The sequence below is a fragment of the Danio rerio genome, chromosome 8 (genome assembly GCF_052040795.2).
Source record: "Danio rerio strain M-AB ecotype USA chromosome 8, GRCz13ab, whole genome shotgun sequence".
In the NCBI taxonomy this organism is placed as follows: Eukaryota; Metazoa; Chordata; class Actinopteri; order Cypriniformes; family Danionidae; genus Danio; species Danio rerio.
Window position 1 is genome coordinate 14,543,405 of NC_141028.1, and position 18,839 is coordinate 14,562,243.

General features: G+C 36.3%; 2 protein-coding genes across 28 annotated transcripts in view; one reads left to right on the top strand and one right to left on the bottom strand.

Annotated features, from left to right (window-relative positions):
* LOC147842591 (uncharacterized) overlaps positions 1–18,839 on the top strand; it is a 496,599-nt gene that overhangs the window by 434,260 nt on the left and 43,500 nt on the right. The gene's annotated exons all lie outside the window — the stretch shown is intronic.
* fibcd1a (fibrinogen C domain containing 1a) overlaps positions 1–18,839 on the bottom strand; it is a 384,824-nt gene that overhangs the window by 155,687 nt on the left and 210,298 nt on the right. For all 26 annotated transcript variants that reach the window (XR_015497641.1, XR_015497639.1, XR_015497642.1 and 23 more), the window contains one exon: positions 2,472–2,951. Coding sequence is in view for 22 of the 26 variants with exons in the window: in XM_087264418.1 (XP_087120544.1) it covers positions 2,472–2,951 (480 nt within the window). In the remaining 4 variants the exon portion in view is untranslated. The remainder of the gene's footprint in view (positions 1–2,471; positions 2,952–18,839) is intronic.

Consider the following 18,839-nt stretch of genomic DNA (forward strand, 5'->3'; position numbering starts at 1 on the left):
TTTAATAATATTCTTTAATATAATTTCTAATTGAATAAATATAGTCCTCAAATCTGATTGGCTGATAGCTGTGCGATATTCTGCAATGACAGCACTCATTCAGCCTCTTCACCCTTCTGTATTCATCCGCCCACACAGAATTACAAGCAATTCTACACTAACTCACTACAGTTTGACAAATATTGCAGCTGTTGGACAACATAATAGAATTTTGAGGATTTTTAGGGCAAGAATGTAGTTGTTTAGATTGCAACTATGCAGATTATTTATAAGGAAAGTGCCTTTTTTTAAATATTTAGAATTTCGTAGATACAACGTGTCGGCCTCCATTAGCCTGTCATACTGAGCAGAGCAAAGCTGTTTGCACTACAACACGGCGACAGAGACTGCACAATAAGTCCTTAGGAGAGAAAAACTCAGCATTTTCTTTTTCTAATTTAAATCACAGCTGATCAAAACTTTATAAAACAGGTAAATGACATTTAAAGTCAATCTCTCTCTTTTGTATGTTGTGGTGCTGTATTTAAACCATCGTTATTGGTTAGTGTTTGCTTTGCTTTGGCTTTTTTAGGGTAATTATTGTGATCTCCTGATTGAAACAGAGAAATACTGGGAAATCTCTGTAGACTGATGGCATTTCATGCTGTTTAGCCTTATAAACCTAAAATGTGAGCAAAATCACCTGTTTTGTCACTTTAGACATTACGCAAGAGAATCATTCAAATACTAGCTCTAAAGAATTGTTTTTTCAAGCAATGGTTTCTGACGGTCAAATGCAGATGTGAATAAATAATAAATGATAGAAAGTAGTTCTTTGTCCAAAAGGATGTTTGAGACTCTCCATGTTTGATTGTCTTTTTTATACACAAGTATGCCGTCAAACTGTTGTATGAATGTAACATCTTACAATATCACATCAGCAGCAGTGTGATATGGCTGTATATCAACACTGGTGATACTGCCAGTGGCCTCGTGCCAACACACGCCTCCCACTAGTGCGATATACAGCCATATTGCATGACTACTCGTGTGATATTGCTCATATATATTTATTAATGCCTCAGAGTACAATTATATGATAAACAATATAATAATTTTATTTAAAATTCATAATTCTATAAATGTGCATACAACTTACTATAAAATTTACAATAATATTAAATGTAAATTAAAAAAATGTCAATACTATATTATTATTATATATTATTATGCCATACAAGTACCAGAAAAAGTACCATATATATATATCCAGTTGAATTCAGAATTAGCAGCCCCCCTGAATTATTAGCTGCCCTTTTTATTTTTTCCCCAATTTCTGTTTAACTGATTTATTTTTTCTTTGCCATGATGACAGTAAATAATATTTGACTAAATATTTTTCAAGACACTTCTATACACCTTAAAGTGACATTTAAAGGCTTAACTAGATTAACTAGGAAGGTTATATATACTATAATAACACATGTATAATATATAAGTCTTTTTAGATCTTTTTAGATAATAAAATGTAAATGTTTAAATATTTTGTATAAAAGTAAAAAATGTATAAACCATAATATTTTGTAAATAGTTAGTGATTTCCGTCACTTAAAAAGTACCATAATTAATATTACACAAAATTCATGTGGTTTCTGTATTAACCAAGATGTTGTTGTCACAGCATTACTTTGAATTATGTTTGATGAATTTATATAAAGCCTCAGCACAAACCACAAACAAAACATTCAATCAAACGCTAAATAGGAACACTTCATAACTATTTAAGCTATAATCATTTTCACCACAAATCAGGTCAATGTTTTTATGTAGAGTACATTAAATGAATGTAAATGAAATTAAGCTTATTTTAGATGATGCAGCATTTACAAAACCCTTGTGTCTGGCACTATTAAGGCCACAGTATTACTGCCCACAGAAAGCAGACGGCAAACCAAATTTAGAAGAGTTGCTCCATTATGAGCCGGCATAAATCCAGACGAGTGAGGTGAAGTGAGCTGAATCAGGCACCTGCATCGCAGAATCTGCCAGATCACACAGAGTACAGCATTTCCAACTACCGCATCCACACTTCTAGCAAATCTGCATAAGTCCTTCAGTGAATAAGCCACTAAAACAATGCCAGCACCTCTGACGAAGGTGCCATTCATTCTGTCGACATTGTTGTGTTTTAAAATCTTGGTTTTGCAAAGTTATTCATGCCAGAAGTTCAGAGCTGGTTTGTACTGGATGTTTGTTTAGTGGATAAAATGAGAAACACAGGTGACAAATTCATTTCAGGCCGATTCGGCATGTCTGTTTTTTGAAGCAACATTTTAGGGCTCTACAATTTCGGGACAAAAATCTAATCACATTATACATTAAATAGAATTTTTGAGTTCAGTTTGATAACTTGAGTTTGATGATATTCAATGTTTATAACCTCATCGTTTCTAGCATCACACAATATCAGGAAGGCCTCAGTGAAAACTGACCTGTATGAGTCTGCCCTGTTCCGTCTGCAGTGTGCTGAGCTCCTGCCCGATGTTACCCTGGCCTTGCCTCAAAGCGTTGTACTCCATCTTCAGCTGGCTGGCATGAGCGGACAGTTTGGCCACCTCCTCAGCCAGTTTAACCAGCAGAGCCCGATCCTGGCCTTTCACTGATTTCAGATCAGTGTCGTGGTCGGTGAGTGAGTGCAGCAGTGAGGTCTGAACCCCCTCCAGACGCAGGAAGTTATTGTTGTAGTCGGGACAGTTGGGGTCGATGAAGATGTTGATGCGGGAGCCATCGCCCCGCTCGATGGTCACCAGGGCATTTCCCTCGTCCTGATTGGTGCTGATGAGCGGGGGGCCATCGGGGCCGCTGGGAGCCTGGTAATGGTTCATCAGGAGGATGATCCCGGTTACTGTCACGGCCAGTAAAACAGCAACAAACAGCAGAATGGTGCACAGGAGATAACTACAGCTCATCCTCTGCACAGAGATGGAAAAACATAAAGATAGAGATCTATTAGTATCAGCGGAAGAACAAATGAAGTCAAAACTAACCAAATGATTTTGTTAGCTCACATGTTAGCTAACATACTTAGCCACACCCCTCCAGGTGTCAGTTTTGCAACTAGCAGAAATGGTGAGGAGGAGGTGTCTGTTCTCTCTCGAAACCCTTTTCCTGATCCTGATCTATGGATATTAACGTGTACGCGGTCACTTTTGCCATGCAAAAACAGTGCAAAGTTAAATGCGTGTGCTGTGTGTCTGTTTCCATTGTTTTTTTGTGTAATGACATTGTGTGTAGTTCATTGTCACAGAAAGGCTTGAATTGACTCCACAGCAAATACATCAAATAATCATTGGGAAAGTTCTTACTGTAGTATTACATGAAATCTGCTTCCTTCATGTCTGTCACTGTGCTGTTTATCTGATGCAGCAAGAGATGGAGACACACTCTGACAGGCATGTAGGAAAGATGGGCGGGAAGAACTAGCTCATTGCTTTAAAGGCACAGGCAACAAAAACAGCTACAAGGTGCTCAGAACTGAAAATTACAAACTTCAGAAAGGTGTAAGAAATTATCTAATGGGTATTGAAACTTTACAGAGACAATCTGTAGACCAAAAGGCTTATATTAACTCTTGAAAAAGATGTAAAATAGGTGCCCTTTAAAGTTTCTTTCTTCATATGTGCCGTAGGGTTGTCAAAAGTATCGAATTTGGTACCAATTGGGACAGAAATTTTTATTAAACATCCAGTTAACAATTGAGCACGTTATTAAACACCGATGATTGGCCATTGTGTTCACGTGTTCAACAGTAATGACTGTGACTGGCTGGGAACGGTCATCAGTTGGCCTTGGTTTACCGAGTGCAAACAGAGATACACAGACACTGAAGAATTTCAAAGCCATGAAGATCAGTGTGTCATCTAATAGACAGACCAGATGATCAATTGGAATTTTATATATTCCATTGTCCGCGTGTCTGTGATTGCACTCAGTGAACATTGCAGAAGAGCAATAAAGTGATGACCTTCACGGTCAATCACAATAATTTCTGTTGAGCACATGAACACAATGGCCCATCAGTGGTGTTTAAGAACACACTCAAAAGGGCTCAAATGTTAGCAGGAAATGGGTGTTTTTAAAAATTCAGTAACGAAAAATACCAAACTCTATACTTTTGACAACACAAAATTTATATGACAATGTTTTCAGCTAAAAATAAGAATGTTTTTTAGATTTTGCCTGTTTGTTCACATGACATTGTTTTTTTCTAACTGAAAACCATGCCAAATTTGCATGAATAATAATAAAAAAAAATTCAAAGTGGAGGTTTTTGAAAATGCTAGCGTTTTCGTTTTCGGGTGAACTATCCCTTTAAGTGTTTACCTTGGTATTTGTAATTTACTCAAGTACAATCTAATTTTGACAACTTGTCCTTTTACTTTGGTACATTTCTGAAAAAAAATATTTTTATTTTATTTCTTTTAAACAAAACACTGTTAGTTATATATATATATATATATATATCTTTGTTTACTTTTTAGATACATTTTCAATACCTTTTTATATTATAGAAAAAAATTTTTGGGCGACACAGTGGCTCAGTGATTAGCACTGTCATCTCACAGCAAGAAAGTCGCGGCTGGGCCAGTTGGAGTTTGCATGTTTTCCCTTCATTGGGTTTTTTCCTCCGAGTGTTCTGGTTTTCCCCACAGTCCAAAGACATGCATTATATGTGAATTAAATAAACTAAATTGGCCTTAGTGTATGTGTGTGAATGTATGGTGTAGAAGTGTTATAAGTGAAAGGCATCCACTGTATAAAACATATGCTGGATAAGTTGGTGGTTCATTCTGCTGTGGCGACCTCTGATAAATAAAGGGACTAAGCTGAAGGAAAATTAATGAATGAATAAATCCTTTATGCTTGTTTGTTTTTTATGCACATACAAATAGACACACAAGTGAAAGTGTTTAACATGCAAGAACCAATGATTTTTGTTTTTTTCACAAAGCATATTTTCAGCTTCATATACCATTTAGCTTCATATGACATTCAGCTATTTTTATAATCTACAGGGGTGTAACATATTTGAGTAACTGCACTTGATTACTGTACTTTCATCGGGGTGGTGTATCTTATTCAAGTACTATTTAAACAGAAAACTTGTTTTTGTACATTTCTGAGGAAATAAATTGCATATATTACCTACTAAACTAAATGAGCTAAAACAGTACGGGTTTAATTTTTGTTCCATTTTATGCACATTAACAACCAGACACCCAAATGTACATGCAAGAAATAATGATGTTTGTTTTCACACTTCTAATGACTTTCATCAGACTTTTTTTTACAGTCTTGTACATTAGTATACAGAAAAATTAAACATTAAAATGACCAGCATGGCACAGAAAAACTTAAATGTATCTAAATACAACTTATGAAATGTATGCATAAGTAATATGTGCTGATTAAACTTGCAGGAGACCAAATCAAATCTCACACACACCGATAACAGAGATTCAAAAGTAGGTTCTTCATAACTTAACTGCGGCTACAAATTTCTAAAAAATCCCAGTTGAACATTAAACATGCATGAAAATGCCTCTTGAAAGTTTAATCTGTTATTATGTAACACCTGAAGACTCCTGAATGCATAAATTCGGGCTTTTTGCAAAAGTGTTTTTAAAAGACGGAAAGGAAAATGCTTTTCACTCAGACGCCTATAAGAGCTAATCAAAGTTCCTTTGCTCCAGATAATATAACTTAGGATGATAATATTCAGTGAAGAGGAATGCAACCTAAACCAGTAAGAAACTCTGAGTTTTCTTGGAGTCTGCACTGAAGAAGAAAAAAAAAAGGCAGTTAAGCCTTGAGCATCCTTATGGACATTTCTGGCTTTCATTTTTGTGATCAATTTGGCTAAATGTTTTTATTGAAATTTTAATATTTCACCCTCATTTACTTTCGTAAATTGATTTTTCAATAATGTTCATATTGAAACCCTTTAAATATATTTCAGCCCACTTAAGCAAAAATTCAGGTTTCCATTCTGCTGGCAAAGACATTAAAAAGTGTAACAATAAAAAAAGGTTATATTGTAATATATTGGCACATTTGATTCACTTTTGGCTGATGGGGTTTTGCTTTTGAGTACTACATGTCAAGTGAATTACAATTGTGTAATTAAAATTATACAGCTGTGTTGGTATATCGATATCAGAGGATGATATTAAAATGGAAGGCGTTTTTTTCTTATTTTATTTAAAGATGATAAGCAGCTTCTTTAGGACAGTATAAATTATCTAATTACTCCCACTCTGTAAAGACATTTATTCACTGATTAAACATAATAAAAGAACTTTAAAAGTTAGTATAATTTTTATTTCCATGTGGTTGAAGTCAAAATATCGACCCTTCTGTGAAAATATGTATCCTTTTTCAAATATTTCAACACTTTTTTAACTAATGGTTTTAATAACTGATTACTAATAACTCATTTCTTTTGTCTTTAGGTTTATTAGGTTAACTAGGTCAGGTTAACTTTACAAGTCTTTGGACAACAGTAGTTTGTTCTTTAATCAATCAAAAAACATATTATATATCGATATTCAAGCCAAACTAAAAGAAATTCTCCAAAAACATAATAGAAAATACTGTAAACGTTTTTTATTTACTCTATCAGACATTACTTGGAATATATACATATATATTAGCGATGTGACGAGACGCTCACTCCACGAGACGAGACAAGACTTGTGCCATTAAGTCATGCAAACACTGCTTGACATGCACAGGAGTTCACTGTGTGTGTGTCTGTGTGTATGTGTATGTTTGTGTGTGTGTGCGCACGCACTCGGAGGAGATGTGTGTCTTTTGTCTTTCACTGACTTGATGGGTGTAGAGAAGTGTCAAACAGCTGAGTGTATATTGTTTATCTTGTCGCAAAATGTAGCTAAGAGTCCTACACAATGGTAATAGTTTGATGAAGGTGTTTACATGTCTGTACTGCACTTTAATAATGCGACTGTAATAAGAATACTCCACATGTCCTAATTTGTTGAGTGTTTACGACAATTATGGCTTTAAACATATCTAAAGTGCTATTCCATCTTGTCATGTTAGAGCCGTGGCTAATGCATGTGGCTGCAGTTGTACTCCGGTGAAGCAAAAACAGTTACGTCACACTCAACCGCCCCAAACAAGTGATGCACAACTCTGAGGCCAGCCTGTCAGGTGTGTGCAAAGCACTTGATGTGCGCTTCTAATCCAATCCTGCCTCCAGGCCCAGATTGGCTAATCGGGAGGACCGGGAGAATTCCCATTGCCTGTACGTATTTTGGCGGCGAGAGCCGGTGTCCCTAGCTGCTTGTACTCTCAGCAGTCACACTTTTCATTTATTTATTTTATTTATTTATTTGACAATAGCCACACTCTTTTTATTCATTATTTTGCCGCAGCTCAGCTCTTTTTATTTATTTATTTATTTTTTATTTATCACACCGTAAGCAAAATGCAGCCTGCAGGTTAATGATTATGCAATTGTCATTCGACCTCAAACAGCGGCACCTTAGTGAATATAAGAATTAGAATAATTAATATTAATAAATATTATACCTGCTCAATGAAAATCAGACAATTCAATACATTAATAAATAATTAATTAATAATACTGTGGTTATTGCTTTTTATTCTAGACGCACCTGCATAACAGCGCCATTGTGGTCTAGTGGTCAACACGTTGCTTTACGACGCCACTGACCCAAGTTCGAACCTCTCCTGAGTAATTTATTCATTTATTTTTATTTTTTTATTTTTTATTTTAAGTGTTAAGACATATAATGCTGTTTGGGTTACTTTTATAGGTGTACATATTTTATTTTTATTTTTTGTGTGACCAGCGCTACAAAGGACGTGATATCTAAAGAATTTTGCGCAGAATATATATTCAGATATTGCTGGAAAGGACATTAAGCTGTTTTAAAGAATAGTGCTGGAGATTTAGCTACCCTTTAATGTTCTCATATTTATGAAAAACATTTGAAGTTCTAAAGTAGCTGTTTCCTTGAAAAAGACTTGATAGTGTCATTAGAAACTGAATTGGAAATGATGTTATTTTAATATAGTCAGTCGTGAATGGATGGGCCGGTCAAGGCTTGAAACTCCAGGGCTGAAAAGGAGTCCCTCTCCGGTCCTGCCTGCCTTCAATCTTCAGTGCTAAATTCACTCTCAATGCTCCATCATAACATCACAACTCACGAGGCAACTTTTCACCTCGACGAGAAATCTCGTTGCCATTTAGTCTTGTGAGATCTCGTAGTCCGAGATCTCGTCATATCTTTATATATATATATACAGTTGAAGTCAGAATTATTAGCCCCCCTGAATTATTAGACTGCTTGTTTATTTTTTCCCTAATTTCAGTTTGACAGAGAGCAGACTTTTTCAACACATTTCTAAACATTATAGTTTTAATAACTCATCTCTAATAACTGATTTATTTTATCTTTGCCATGATGAAAGTAAGCAATATTTTACTAGATCTTTTTCAAGACACTTCTATACAGCTTGAAGTTACATTTAAAGTCTTAACTAGGTTAATTTGTTTAACTAGGCAAGTTAGGGTAATTAGGCAAGTTATAGTATAATGATGTCTTGTTCTGTAGACTATCAAAAGAAAATATAGCTTAAAGGGGCTAATAATTCTGTCTCTAAAATAGTGTTTAAAAAATTAAAAACTTCTTTTATTCTAGCCAAAATGAAACAAATAAGACTTTCTCCAAAAGAAAAAATATTATCAGACATACTGTGAAAATTTCTTTGCTCTGTTAAACATCATTTATGAAATATTTAAAAAATGAAAAAAAAAATCAAAGGGGGGCTTTTAATTCTGACCTATAAATAAAACTGCCTATATATATATATGAAAATTTCACAGGAGTGCTAATAAATTTGCCCTCAGCTGTATATTCAACAAAACCTACAATCCACAGCAATCAATGTTGTGATGAATGAAGCAATGAAGTTTCGCAAAGGCACAATTAATTGCGTAAATTTTTGTATCAAATAACTGGAAACCCTAATTCAGATCCCTTCTTTTGGTTCATTTGTCTATTCCAGCCTGTGTTCTCCTTATTGTGCATTAAAAATGCAGCATAACACATCAGGAGGAGGAGCGGCGACGGTTAATTTGTGAACACTTTACACTGATTTCTGCGATTGCCCAGGGCTCGAGGGCTGGGCTGGAATATAAACCGCAAGATGAGCAGTGTTTCCTTTGAGGATCTAGGAAGGCAAATCCCTACAGGGTAAAAGACTACAAACTACAGACATAAGCCTTACAGCTCAATATTACGGTTTGGTTAAGTGCCCAGAGTTGACAACTCTCTCATCTACACCGATTTCTGTGTGTATGTGTGTGCATTCAGCAACAAACGCAGATATAGCAACAAATGAAGTGAAGAGCATTTGATGGGAAACTAGGGAATGGCACACAGGCACTAGAGAGGGTTTGCTTATCATTTCGCCATGTCTTTTTATTCAGGGGGAGCCTGCACTGTTACACAAGTGCCACTTCAATATTCCACTTGACAGCGGGTGTCGTTCCCTTGTGTGAGCTTCAAGCACATTCTGTACATTTATTTGTTGCATTTTTACATATATGCCAGAGTGACTTAATACCCGTAGTGCCATTTGCGATTGAAATTAAATCACTGACATGCAGGATAAAGTGCAGAACAGCTGCAGTACACATTAACAGAGATCTGCTGTATAAGAAATATTTATGCTTTTCTGATTAGGATTGTGGGGTGGCATGGTGGCTCAGTGGTTGGCACTGTCGCCTCACAGCAAGAAGGTTGCTGGTTCGAGTCCTAGCTGGGTCAGTTAAAATTTCTGTGTGGAGTTTGCATATTCTCACTTCGGTTTCCTCCGGGTGCTCAGGTTTTCCCCACAGTTCAAACAGTACATGCGCTGTAGGGGAATTGGAGAAACTAACTGGCCGTAGTGTATGAGTGTGAATGTGAGAGTGTATGGGTGTTTCCCAGTACTGGGTTGCAGCTAGAAAGGTATCTGCTGTGTAAAACATATGCTGGAATAGTTGGTGGTTCATTCTGCTGTGATGACCCCTGAATAAATAAAAGGACTAAGCCAAGGGAAAAGCAAATGAAAAAATTATTAGGATTGTGGTTAAAATCTGAGACCAGTGCAAATAATATAATAAATGTAAACATTTTATGAATATTATTATTATTATTAATAATAATAATAATAATAATAATAATAATAATAATAATAATTTTTTCCTTTACAATTGCATATTAAGTTTTTGAAATACATTTATTTAATTGTTTTTTATTATTGATTTAGAATATTACTCAACTTCCATATTATTTTTTAACAATTATTTTTTAGGGGGTTTCACTTTTATTGAAAGAACAGTAGAGATGTACAGACAGGAAAGTGTGGGGAGATAGGGGAAGGATTGGCAAAGGACCTCGAGTCGGGAATTGCTGCGAGCACCTTGGTGCTATATCCCCATAATTTCTGGATTGATATGGATATGTAAAATCTATAAAATATTTTTGCTAGAAAGGTAGCTAAAATATATATTTTAAACATACAATTTAAAGTTATATTCTTACAAATTTTCATTGAAATATTCCATTAGTTCAGCAAAAAAATAAATAAATAAATAAAACCAATGCTGACTGATACTGACTGAGTGACTCCGTTCATTGAAACTGTGTTCACTGTTTCTTTAAACTTTACATTTTCTGACTTTTATTTCAGTTCAAACAATGTAATTTAATATGTGTAATTATATAAAGCATTTAATGTGTATGGCTTTAGACTCAAAGCGCTTCACAATCATGAGCGGGGTCACTCCAAACCACCACCAGTGTGCAGCATCCACTTGGATGATGTGACGGCAGCCACAGGACAACGGCGCCAGTGCGCTCTCCACACACCGGCAATTGGAAGAGTGTAGAGACAGAGCCAACTTGGTAGATGGGGATGATTGGGAGGCTATGATTGGTAAGATGCAGCTCACTGACACTATATTATCCCCTTCTCTATACTGGGGCATTAGGACTCAAATAGGCCACTGGTTTAGTGCCTCCTGCTGGTCTTACTAACACAGCTTTCAACGCAACCTAGTTTCCTTATGTTGTCTCCCATCCAGGTACTGACCAGGCTCAGCCCTGCTTAGCTTCAGCAAGTAACTGGTCTTGGGCTGCAGGGTAATATGGCTGTGAATGGCTAGAAAGTTTGTATTACTATCACTTCTTTTAATTATTTGCCTCGTGCCTATATGATGAATCATTTGTTGTGTATGCTAAATTAATAAATGTAAATGTAACCTTTTCAAATGCAAAAATAAACTAAAATAAATAAATAAAAATTTCTGAAATGTTTTGGGCATAAAAATGCGTGCATAATCGCTAAACTAAAATAATGTATTGGGCATCTGAAACTTTTTACACATTTCTTTGTAATTCATGACTATACCTTAAATATAAAGTAGCATTAACCAAACTAAGGCCTTGTTTTTGATCTATAAGAAATACATCCACTTTCAGCTGCTCTTTGAAAAAGAGTCTGCCAAATATATAAATATAAACAAGGTGGTCCAACATTTCCATATGAATCTAAATCACACTTGCATATATGCAAACACAGCCACAAACACAATAAAAACACGCATTCCCTCAGTGACGCAGATTTAAGACTCACCACAGTGAATAACGACCCCTGCTCTCATGCAAAACTTCCTATGAAACACATCTAAATTTACAACGCCTGTGTTTTGTCTCCGAGCCATGGATATATTAGCCTGCAGAGGTTTTATATTGTGTTTCCATACTCCTGTGATAGAGAATCTCTTTACAAGACACCTACGAACAAAAAGCACGAGTGCGGCTCGTTGAAGTGGCAGTCCCACCGCATCGAGTGCTGGCATTGTCATATTTATTTTAAAGATAATTAATGTGCACAAAAGACTCCAGCCTACTTCATCATGCAGCGCCAGTCGAGAGTGGTCTCAGATCAATTTGTTACAATAAAGCAACAATACCTGCTGTCTGCAGGAATTAGCCGGGCTTATATCTGACCCCTCCACTGCGAGCGTATCGCATACAGCCGCGCACCAACAAAGACACGAACGAGACCCGGCTTTTCCCTCCAGAGCAGCCCAGAGAGAAATCCACAATGAGGCAGCAAGCTCGTCTATTCTAGAAAACGTGCAGCACATCAATCTTGCTCTTCTTCATTGTGATAGAGCCTCTCTACGGGTGTTTAGGAGAAGGTGAAAAAAATGAGGGCTCATAAACATTCCACGACCTGCATTTTAACTAGGCGCCTTGGAAGCCATCGATGCACCTTGCCTCTCACAGTCTGGTGGGCAGCTGGTATTCAGATGCCCCTTGAACAGACACAGGTTGAGATTAGAAGGCCACGCTCAGCTGAGCGCACACAATATTTGATAAGGGCTTTTATCTGCTGCGCTGAGACCAGACTTTTGAATGAGGAGAGGTGGAAACAGAGGAACAAAAACGCAGTTGCAATATTTCTAAAATCTACAGAGAATCGACAACCGATATCGGCTGCAGGAACGGAGAGGCATGTTGATACAGAATTAAAGTCACTTGAAAGAGCTTATGATTGCGAGGAGAAGTAGGTGAGGGGCTCTATTTTTTAATTGATGTAGGCGCAAAGTCTAAATCACATGGCCAAACGCATTTAGGGGATGTTTGAATCCACAAAAAATACGCTAACAGGGTTAAGTTATACTCTTAATGAGTTATGGGCGTGTTTTGAGAATATTGTGCATTAAACCAATTAGAGTCTTATCTCCCATTCCCTTTAAAAGTCTTTTGCTGCATTTGCTATTTACATGGCGGACATTGTAAGTGGAAAAACAGAACACTTCACTAGCAAGAAAACAGTTAAACAGACCATCTGCAGCACAAGGATAAAGAACGAGCCTCCTCCATTTGGCTTCTTTCTCTTTATTTTACTTTTACTCTTTACTTTACTCCTTTACTTTCGTGGATAATGAAACGATGCTGTACGCACTCTACTGAAGACATCCATTAGCCTACATATTTAATTTAGTTTGTTAAGCGCAAAGATTTGTTTCAAAACTGTAAATTCAGTTCTTACTTACAGTAAATTAAAAATTGAACAATAATAACCAAGTTTGGTAAAAAAAAAGTTATATCCAAATACACATCCCATTCTTATGCCCTATATGGTGATGTAGACGTCTCCAAAACCCAACAGGTGGACAAATCTAAACTTGTTTTTATTCAAACAAATATAAACATGCATATAATAACACTTATGGCACTTATGTCTTATCCAAGGGGCCAAACAAAACTGACATTTAGCTTACAATCTTGCTTTTTTAGTAGTACCCAATTTAAACGTGAGATTTTGGAAATCGGATCTAAATTTAGCAGAAATGGTCAGGTCGGGTAGAAAATTTTTGTAAGCGGGCAGCTGGTGAACAAAGACTGAATATACAGCAGGAGTGCTCTGGAGCGGAATAAAACCTGACTGGAACGAGACTAAAAAATCAGTCCCGCGCAGACCTCTTCCTCATGACCAAGGTAAACAAAGGATAACTAATGTAAGTGTGCATACCAATGCACAAAACACTACGCATTTAAATAAAAAAATGTATCTGGCTTGTTTTTGTTTCATTTTTTTTTGGTTTAACATCATGTTAAAATCTCCTGTATTGTGCTGTTCGTTCATTAGACAAGAAGATCAGAACACTTGTATTCAGTTACGTTTCTGTCAAGTTTATGTTAGTGTCAAACTATTTTTGTTGACAAAATTAACAATGTGGCCTTAAGCTGCTGATGATGATACAGTAAAACACGACTTAGTGGTGCTCAAGCACTAAACAGTTTAGCTGAGCACACATGAATTGCAGATCAAACAGGATCTGATGGCGAGTATCATTTCACTTCATTTTCTTTCATGGCTTGTACCTTTTTCCAGGTGTTTGTGTGCTGTAGTGGAGAAGGTTAAACAGAAGTAAAAAGCTTATCTTATAAATACACAAAGAAAAAGTGCGAGGGTGACTTCTGTGTCAGAAGCATAGTGTTGCAAAGCCACCTCGTGTACTGGTGTATTTCCAGTTTTGGGCAATAACGCGTTACTAGTATTGGGTTACTGTAATGGCATTACTTTTGACAGTAACTAATACTGTAACGCGTTACTTTTTACATTTAGTAACTCTGTTATCGTTACAATATGATGCGTTTGTCCGTTACTTGGTAAGTTAATTAATTTTGCTGCAGTCTAGCCCACATCTTCCTGCTCACAGCAGCAATTTATGGGATTGGTGGATGCAAACTAGCCAATGAAAGCTTTAGCGATAGTTCTGCCAGGAAGACCGATATGTCACGTCATTCATAATAATTATCTAGTCAGCCTATAACAACCAAGCATGCTACATACAAGCCCATCTAAACAATCTGTTTCGCTGTATTCGACGTTGTGGAAGTTTCCCTACATCCTCCCCACCACCATCACCACCACCACGTCGGCCTCATCTCCACACTTTGCCCTGCCTTCATTTTCAGGCAGGATCTGCCAGCTCATCAAGAGTTCTGCACCATAGTCAGGGCTTACATTAAAGCACTTTATAAAAAGACAGTAACGAACTCGCATTTATCCAAACAATTCACAATAAATGTTAAAACGCTTATCGGCCTCCTAAAAAGTCTTTTTGGTAGGATTGTAAAGAAGACGCGTCGTGTATGAGGCACCAGACTGGACAAAAGTCAAGCGAATGCAGAGAGCAAATGTGAGCGAGGTACACGAAGTGTGCTCACAAGAAACCGAGAGACTATTAAAATTACCCTTATTAATGACTATTACTAATCCTACTATGTTTGTTGTTTCAACTAAATAAGCACATTTGTTATCTGTATGGCAAAAAAAAATGCAGTGCTTTATTTTTTATTTATTTGTTTTACAAATGTTTATAGCTGTATACAACAGCAGATTTTGCACTTTGAATATGCCCAGCTTGCTTTCTATTAGTTGCTGCCATACCAGTTTTTGAGCAGCTGTTATGTTTTTGTTTCGTTTAAAATGCATACAATTTATGGTCGTCTATAATAGTAGTTTTCTGGTGCTGAGTTTCACCACATTGATTCTGAATGATAATTCAGATTACTTTTATTTATTCATTGTAAGATTTTGTTAAATACAACAACTTTTATGATCCTGAAGCAACTTTAGTTTTTGTTTTTTTGTTTTTAAATATATTATTCAGCTGGTTTATCACCTTGTGATATTTTTGGTTTGACTCAAATAAATTAGTGTTTACAAATTACTTTTTGTTTAAATCTGTTTTGTGTTTTAGTTGTGAGAATGCAAATTAATTAAAGTTGTGAAGCTGATCAACAGTGTATTTTCCATACAGCCCTGAAGAGACGTTATAAGGGCATAATAGGAGCATTAAAAATGTTCTTTGGAAAAGTAACTCTAAAATGACTTTTAACAGTAATGCATAACTTTTTGGTGTAAGTAATCCATAAATTACTTGATTTACTTCTCGAATAAAGTAACTGTAAATAGAAACTATTTTTCAGTAACTAGCACAACACTATGTATTTCATGTTTTTCACTAAGTGTCAGATAAGAGAATGATGACATATTCATTCAGCTAATCAGCCGTAAAAATCACTTGGGCATGAATGTAGAAAAATATCTCAAAAATGCTTGCGATAAGCATGTGCAATAAACATCCTGTAGTGCATGAGGCTTTACAGAATGCTGCTACAGATTTCCCCACTGTGGCGATCTGCCCAATTAGCATAGATCAGTAGGATCCCCGAATTCAAGTTAGAAATGCAATCCTACTAACAGAGTATACATTCTTTATTCGGTCAAAAACAGTGCGTGATTTTGTTTTTTGTCTGTAGTTTAATTCGTAGTAAAAACCTCAGGTACTCTATATCACGCTTCTGCCATTTTAATACACAAATCTAGCATAAGCTTTCACACATCTAAAATGTATTTCCCAGCTGTTTAGGATCACAGACATAACCAACTGTGTTTCTGTGACCTTTATGTGTTTGCTATATAACCTTCTGTGCATTTGACCGTTTAAGTGCTGTAAGACGCTGCAGAGAACTTTAAAAAGGCTAAAGAGGAGTTTAATACTCAAAGGCCATGCACTGTCTGACAGATGGCTTTCTCTACATTAGGATGTGTACGCTTATAAAATAGTATATCACAAATAAAGCTGAGAGGCTTTAAAATGCACGCTGATAGTAAACTTTCATGATGATGTGGGTTTGCAATGTCCTGTCATGAGATAGACGCTATGAAACCAAACATGAGAGTCACAAGTGTATCTGGCTGTGCCTTTATTTCTTCCAATCAAAAATGGGCATTTAAAGTTTAATATAATAAATGATTTGTGTGCTATTTTGAGCGGAAACTTTAAAGACACATTCTAGAGACACCAGATAAATAAAAAAGGAGCATAATAAATTTAAACAAATTTACATCTACTCAACAGGTCAATTGATTTCCCAAGTGGAAACGAAGACGTAAGAGGAAGAAGGATTAACTCACCAAGGCTGATTTAAAATGCATTAAGTGTTCAGCGTGATCCAAGGCACATGCCTTGAGCGTAGCTGTGCATTTATACTTCTGCATGCTGTTTGTGTTGCTCTGCAATAACACTTCCAAAACGCTAGCTAGCAGCGGGTTTTTATGCTCCTCTGTGTCAGGTTTATTCACAGTATTTTGTTTTTCTGAACGCTACCTTAATGTACAAGTAGCTAAAACTCATTCAGAGATGGGAACCGGCAGACGTGCAACAACTTTAATCATAAGGTAAGCACAAAACACAAGTTTCCATAAGGAGCTCCAAAGGGATATCTGCCTTTTTAAAATGTGATGCATGTGATATTGTTTCTGAGTTAAAAACTCTCCTCATTTAAATTACGATATCTATTTTTTTGTTGTATGATAAATTACACCAAAATATATTGCAATAAATGATATTATTGTCATTTTAAGACCATTTTATTTCATTCATTATATAATGCCAGATTGACTAAGAATGTAATCCAATAACAATGCAAATACACTCTTCCAAAAAACATAATATTTTATTCTTTCTAATATTTAATTTTAGTAATTTTAATAATTAGGCATTGGAATCAGAATGTGAAAACACATATCATAAACAAATAATAAATGTTAACAAAAAAGTGGTAAAAAATAAAAAGTATCCAAGGTAAAAAGTAACAAAGGCTGCGATATCTGCTACCAGATCTAATTTCAGTTCATAAAAATATACTATAGTAATTTATAGTAAATACTATAGTGTTTTTTAACCATACTGACATACATTCCTTTTCACAAGACTAAAAAGTCATTTAGGGACTGAAGATACAAAGTGATGAAGTGTTTCAGGTGTAATTTTGTCCCATTCTTTCTGCAAGCAGGTCAAACAAGTATGTGGGCAACAGAAAGAAGTCTTTGTTGTTGCATTTTGCTCTTCATCTGACCACAGTACACATTTCCACTGAGTTATGGTCCATCCCAGATGCCATCACACCAATATTGCGATCACTACAATGGTTGCCGGTTCATTTTTGAATTAATTAATTCATTAATTTTCTATTTGGCTTAGTCCCTTTATTAATGTGGGGTCGCCACAGCGGAATTAACCACCAACTTATGCAGCATATGTTTTCACGCAACAGATGCCCTTCCAGCTGCAACCCATCTCTGGCAAACATCCATACGCACTCATTCACACTCATACACTACAGACAGTTTAGCCTATCCAATTCACCTGTACCGCATGTCTTTGGACTGGGGGAAACCGGAGCACCCGGAGGAAACCCACGCGGATGCAGGGAGAACATGCAAACTCCACACAGAAACACCAACTGACCCAGCCGAGTCTCGAACCAGCGACCTTCTTGCTGTGAGGCGACAGCACTACCTACTGCAGCACTGCGTCACCTCATTTCTGAATAGATTATAAAATCTTAGTCTTTGTTTATAAAACCTTGCATAACCTAGCGCCACCATATCTTTCTGATCTGATAACTACTAAGGCCCAAACCCGATAGCTTAGCTCAAATTCTGACAGCCTTCTATTGCAAATACCTCGATCCCGTTTCAAATGCAGGGGCGATAGAGCTTTTGCAGTTGTGGGTCCGAAACTATGGAATGAGTTACCATTAAAATCAGAATAGTACCCACTCTATCTCTATTTTTAAATCAATGTTAAAGACTCATCTTTTTCCGAGTGCATTTAATATTCCCTAATGACGGTTCCAGGCTTTATTAAATTATTTTTTCTTGGAAACTTTTACTGTTGTTACTATTGTTTTATATTGTTGTTTTTATTGTAGTGTATTTCTGTTTTGTTTTTGTTTTTTTTGTTTTTTTACCTGCTACTGTTATTGTACAGCACCTTGGACGACCAAAGGTTGTAATTAATTGTGCTCTAGAAATAAACTGATTTGATTTGATTTGATTTGACTTGAGATGAATGACGATTCTGCTCCAATGCCACCGGAGGGATTGGGAGCACAGTTGTTCAGCTTAGGCTTGCGCCCTTGTCCTTTATGCACTGAAATTCATTCAGATTCCTTGAATTCTTTAATTATGTTATGCACTGTTGAAGGTGAAATATCCAAATGTTTTCCTATCTTTCTTTGGGGAACACATTTCAATAATTTTCCCACATATTTGTTGGCAAACTGGTAATCCTCGGCCCATCTTTGCCCCCAAAGGACTAGACCTTTCTTGGATGCTGCTTTTGTGGCAAATCATATTCACTATCACTTGTTGACATCACCTGTTTC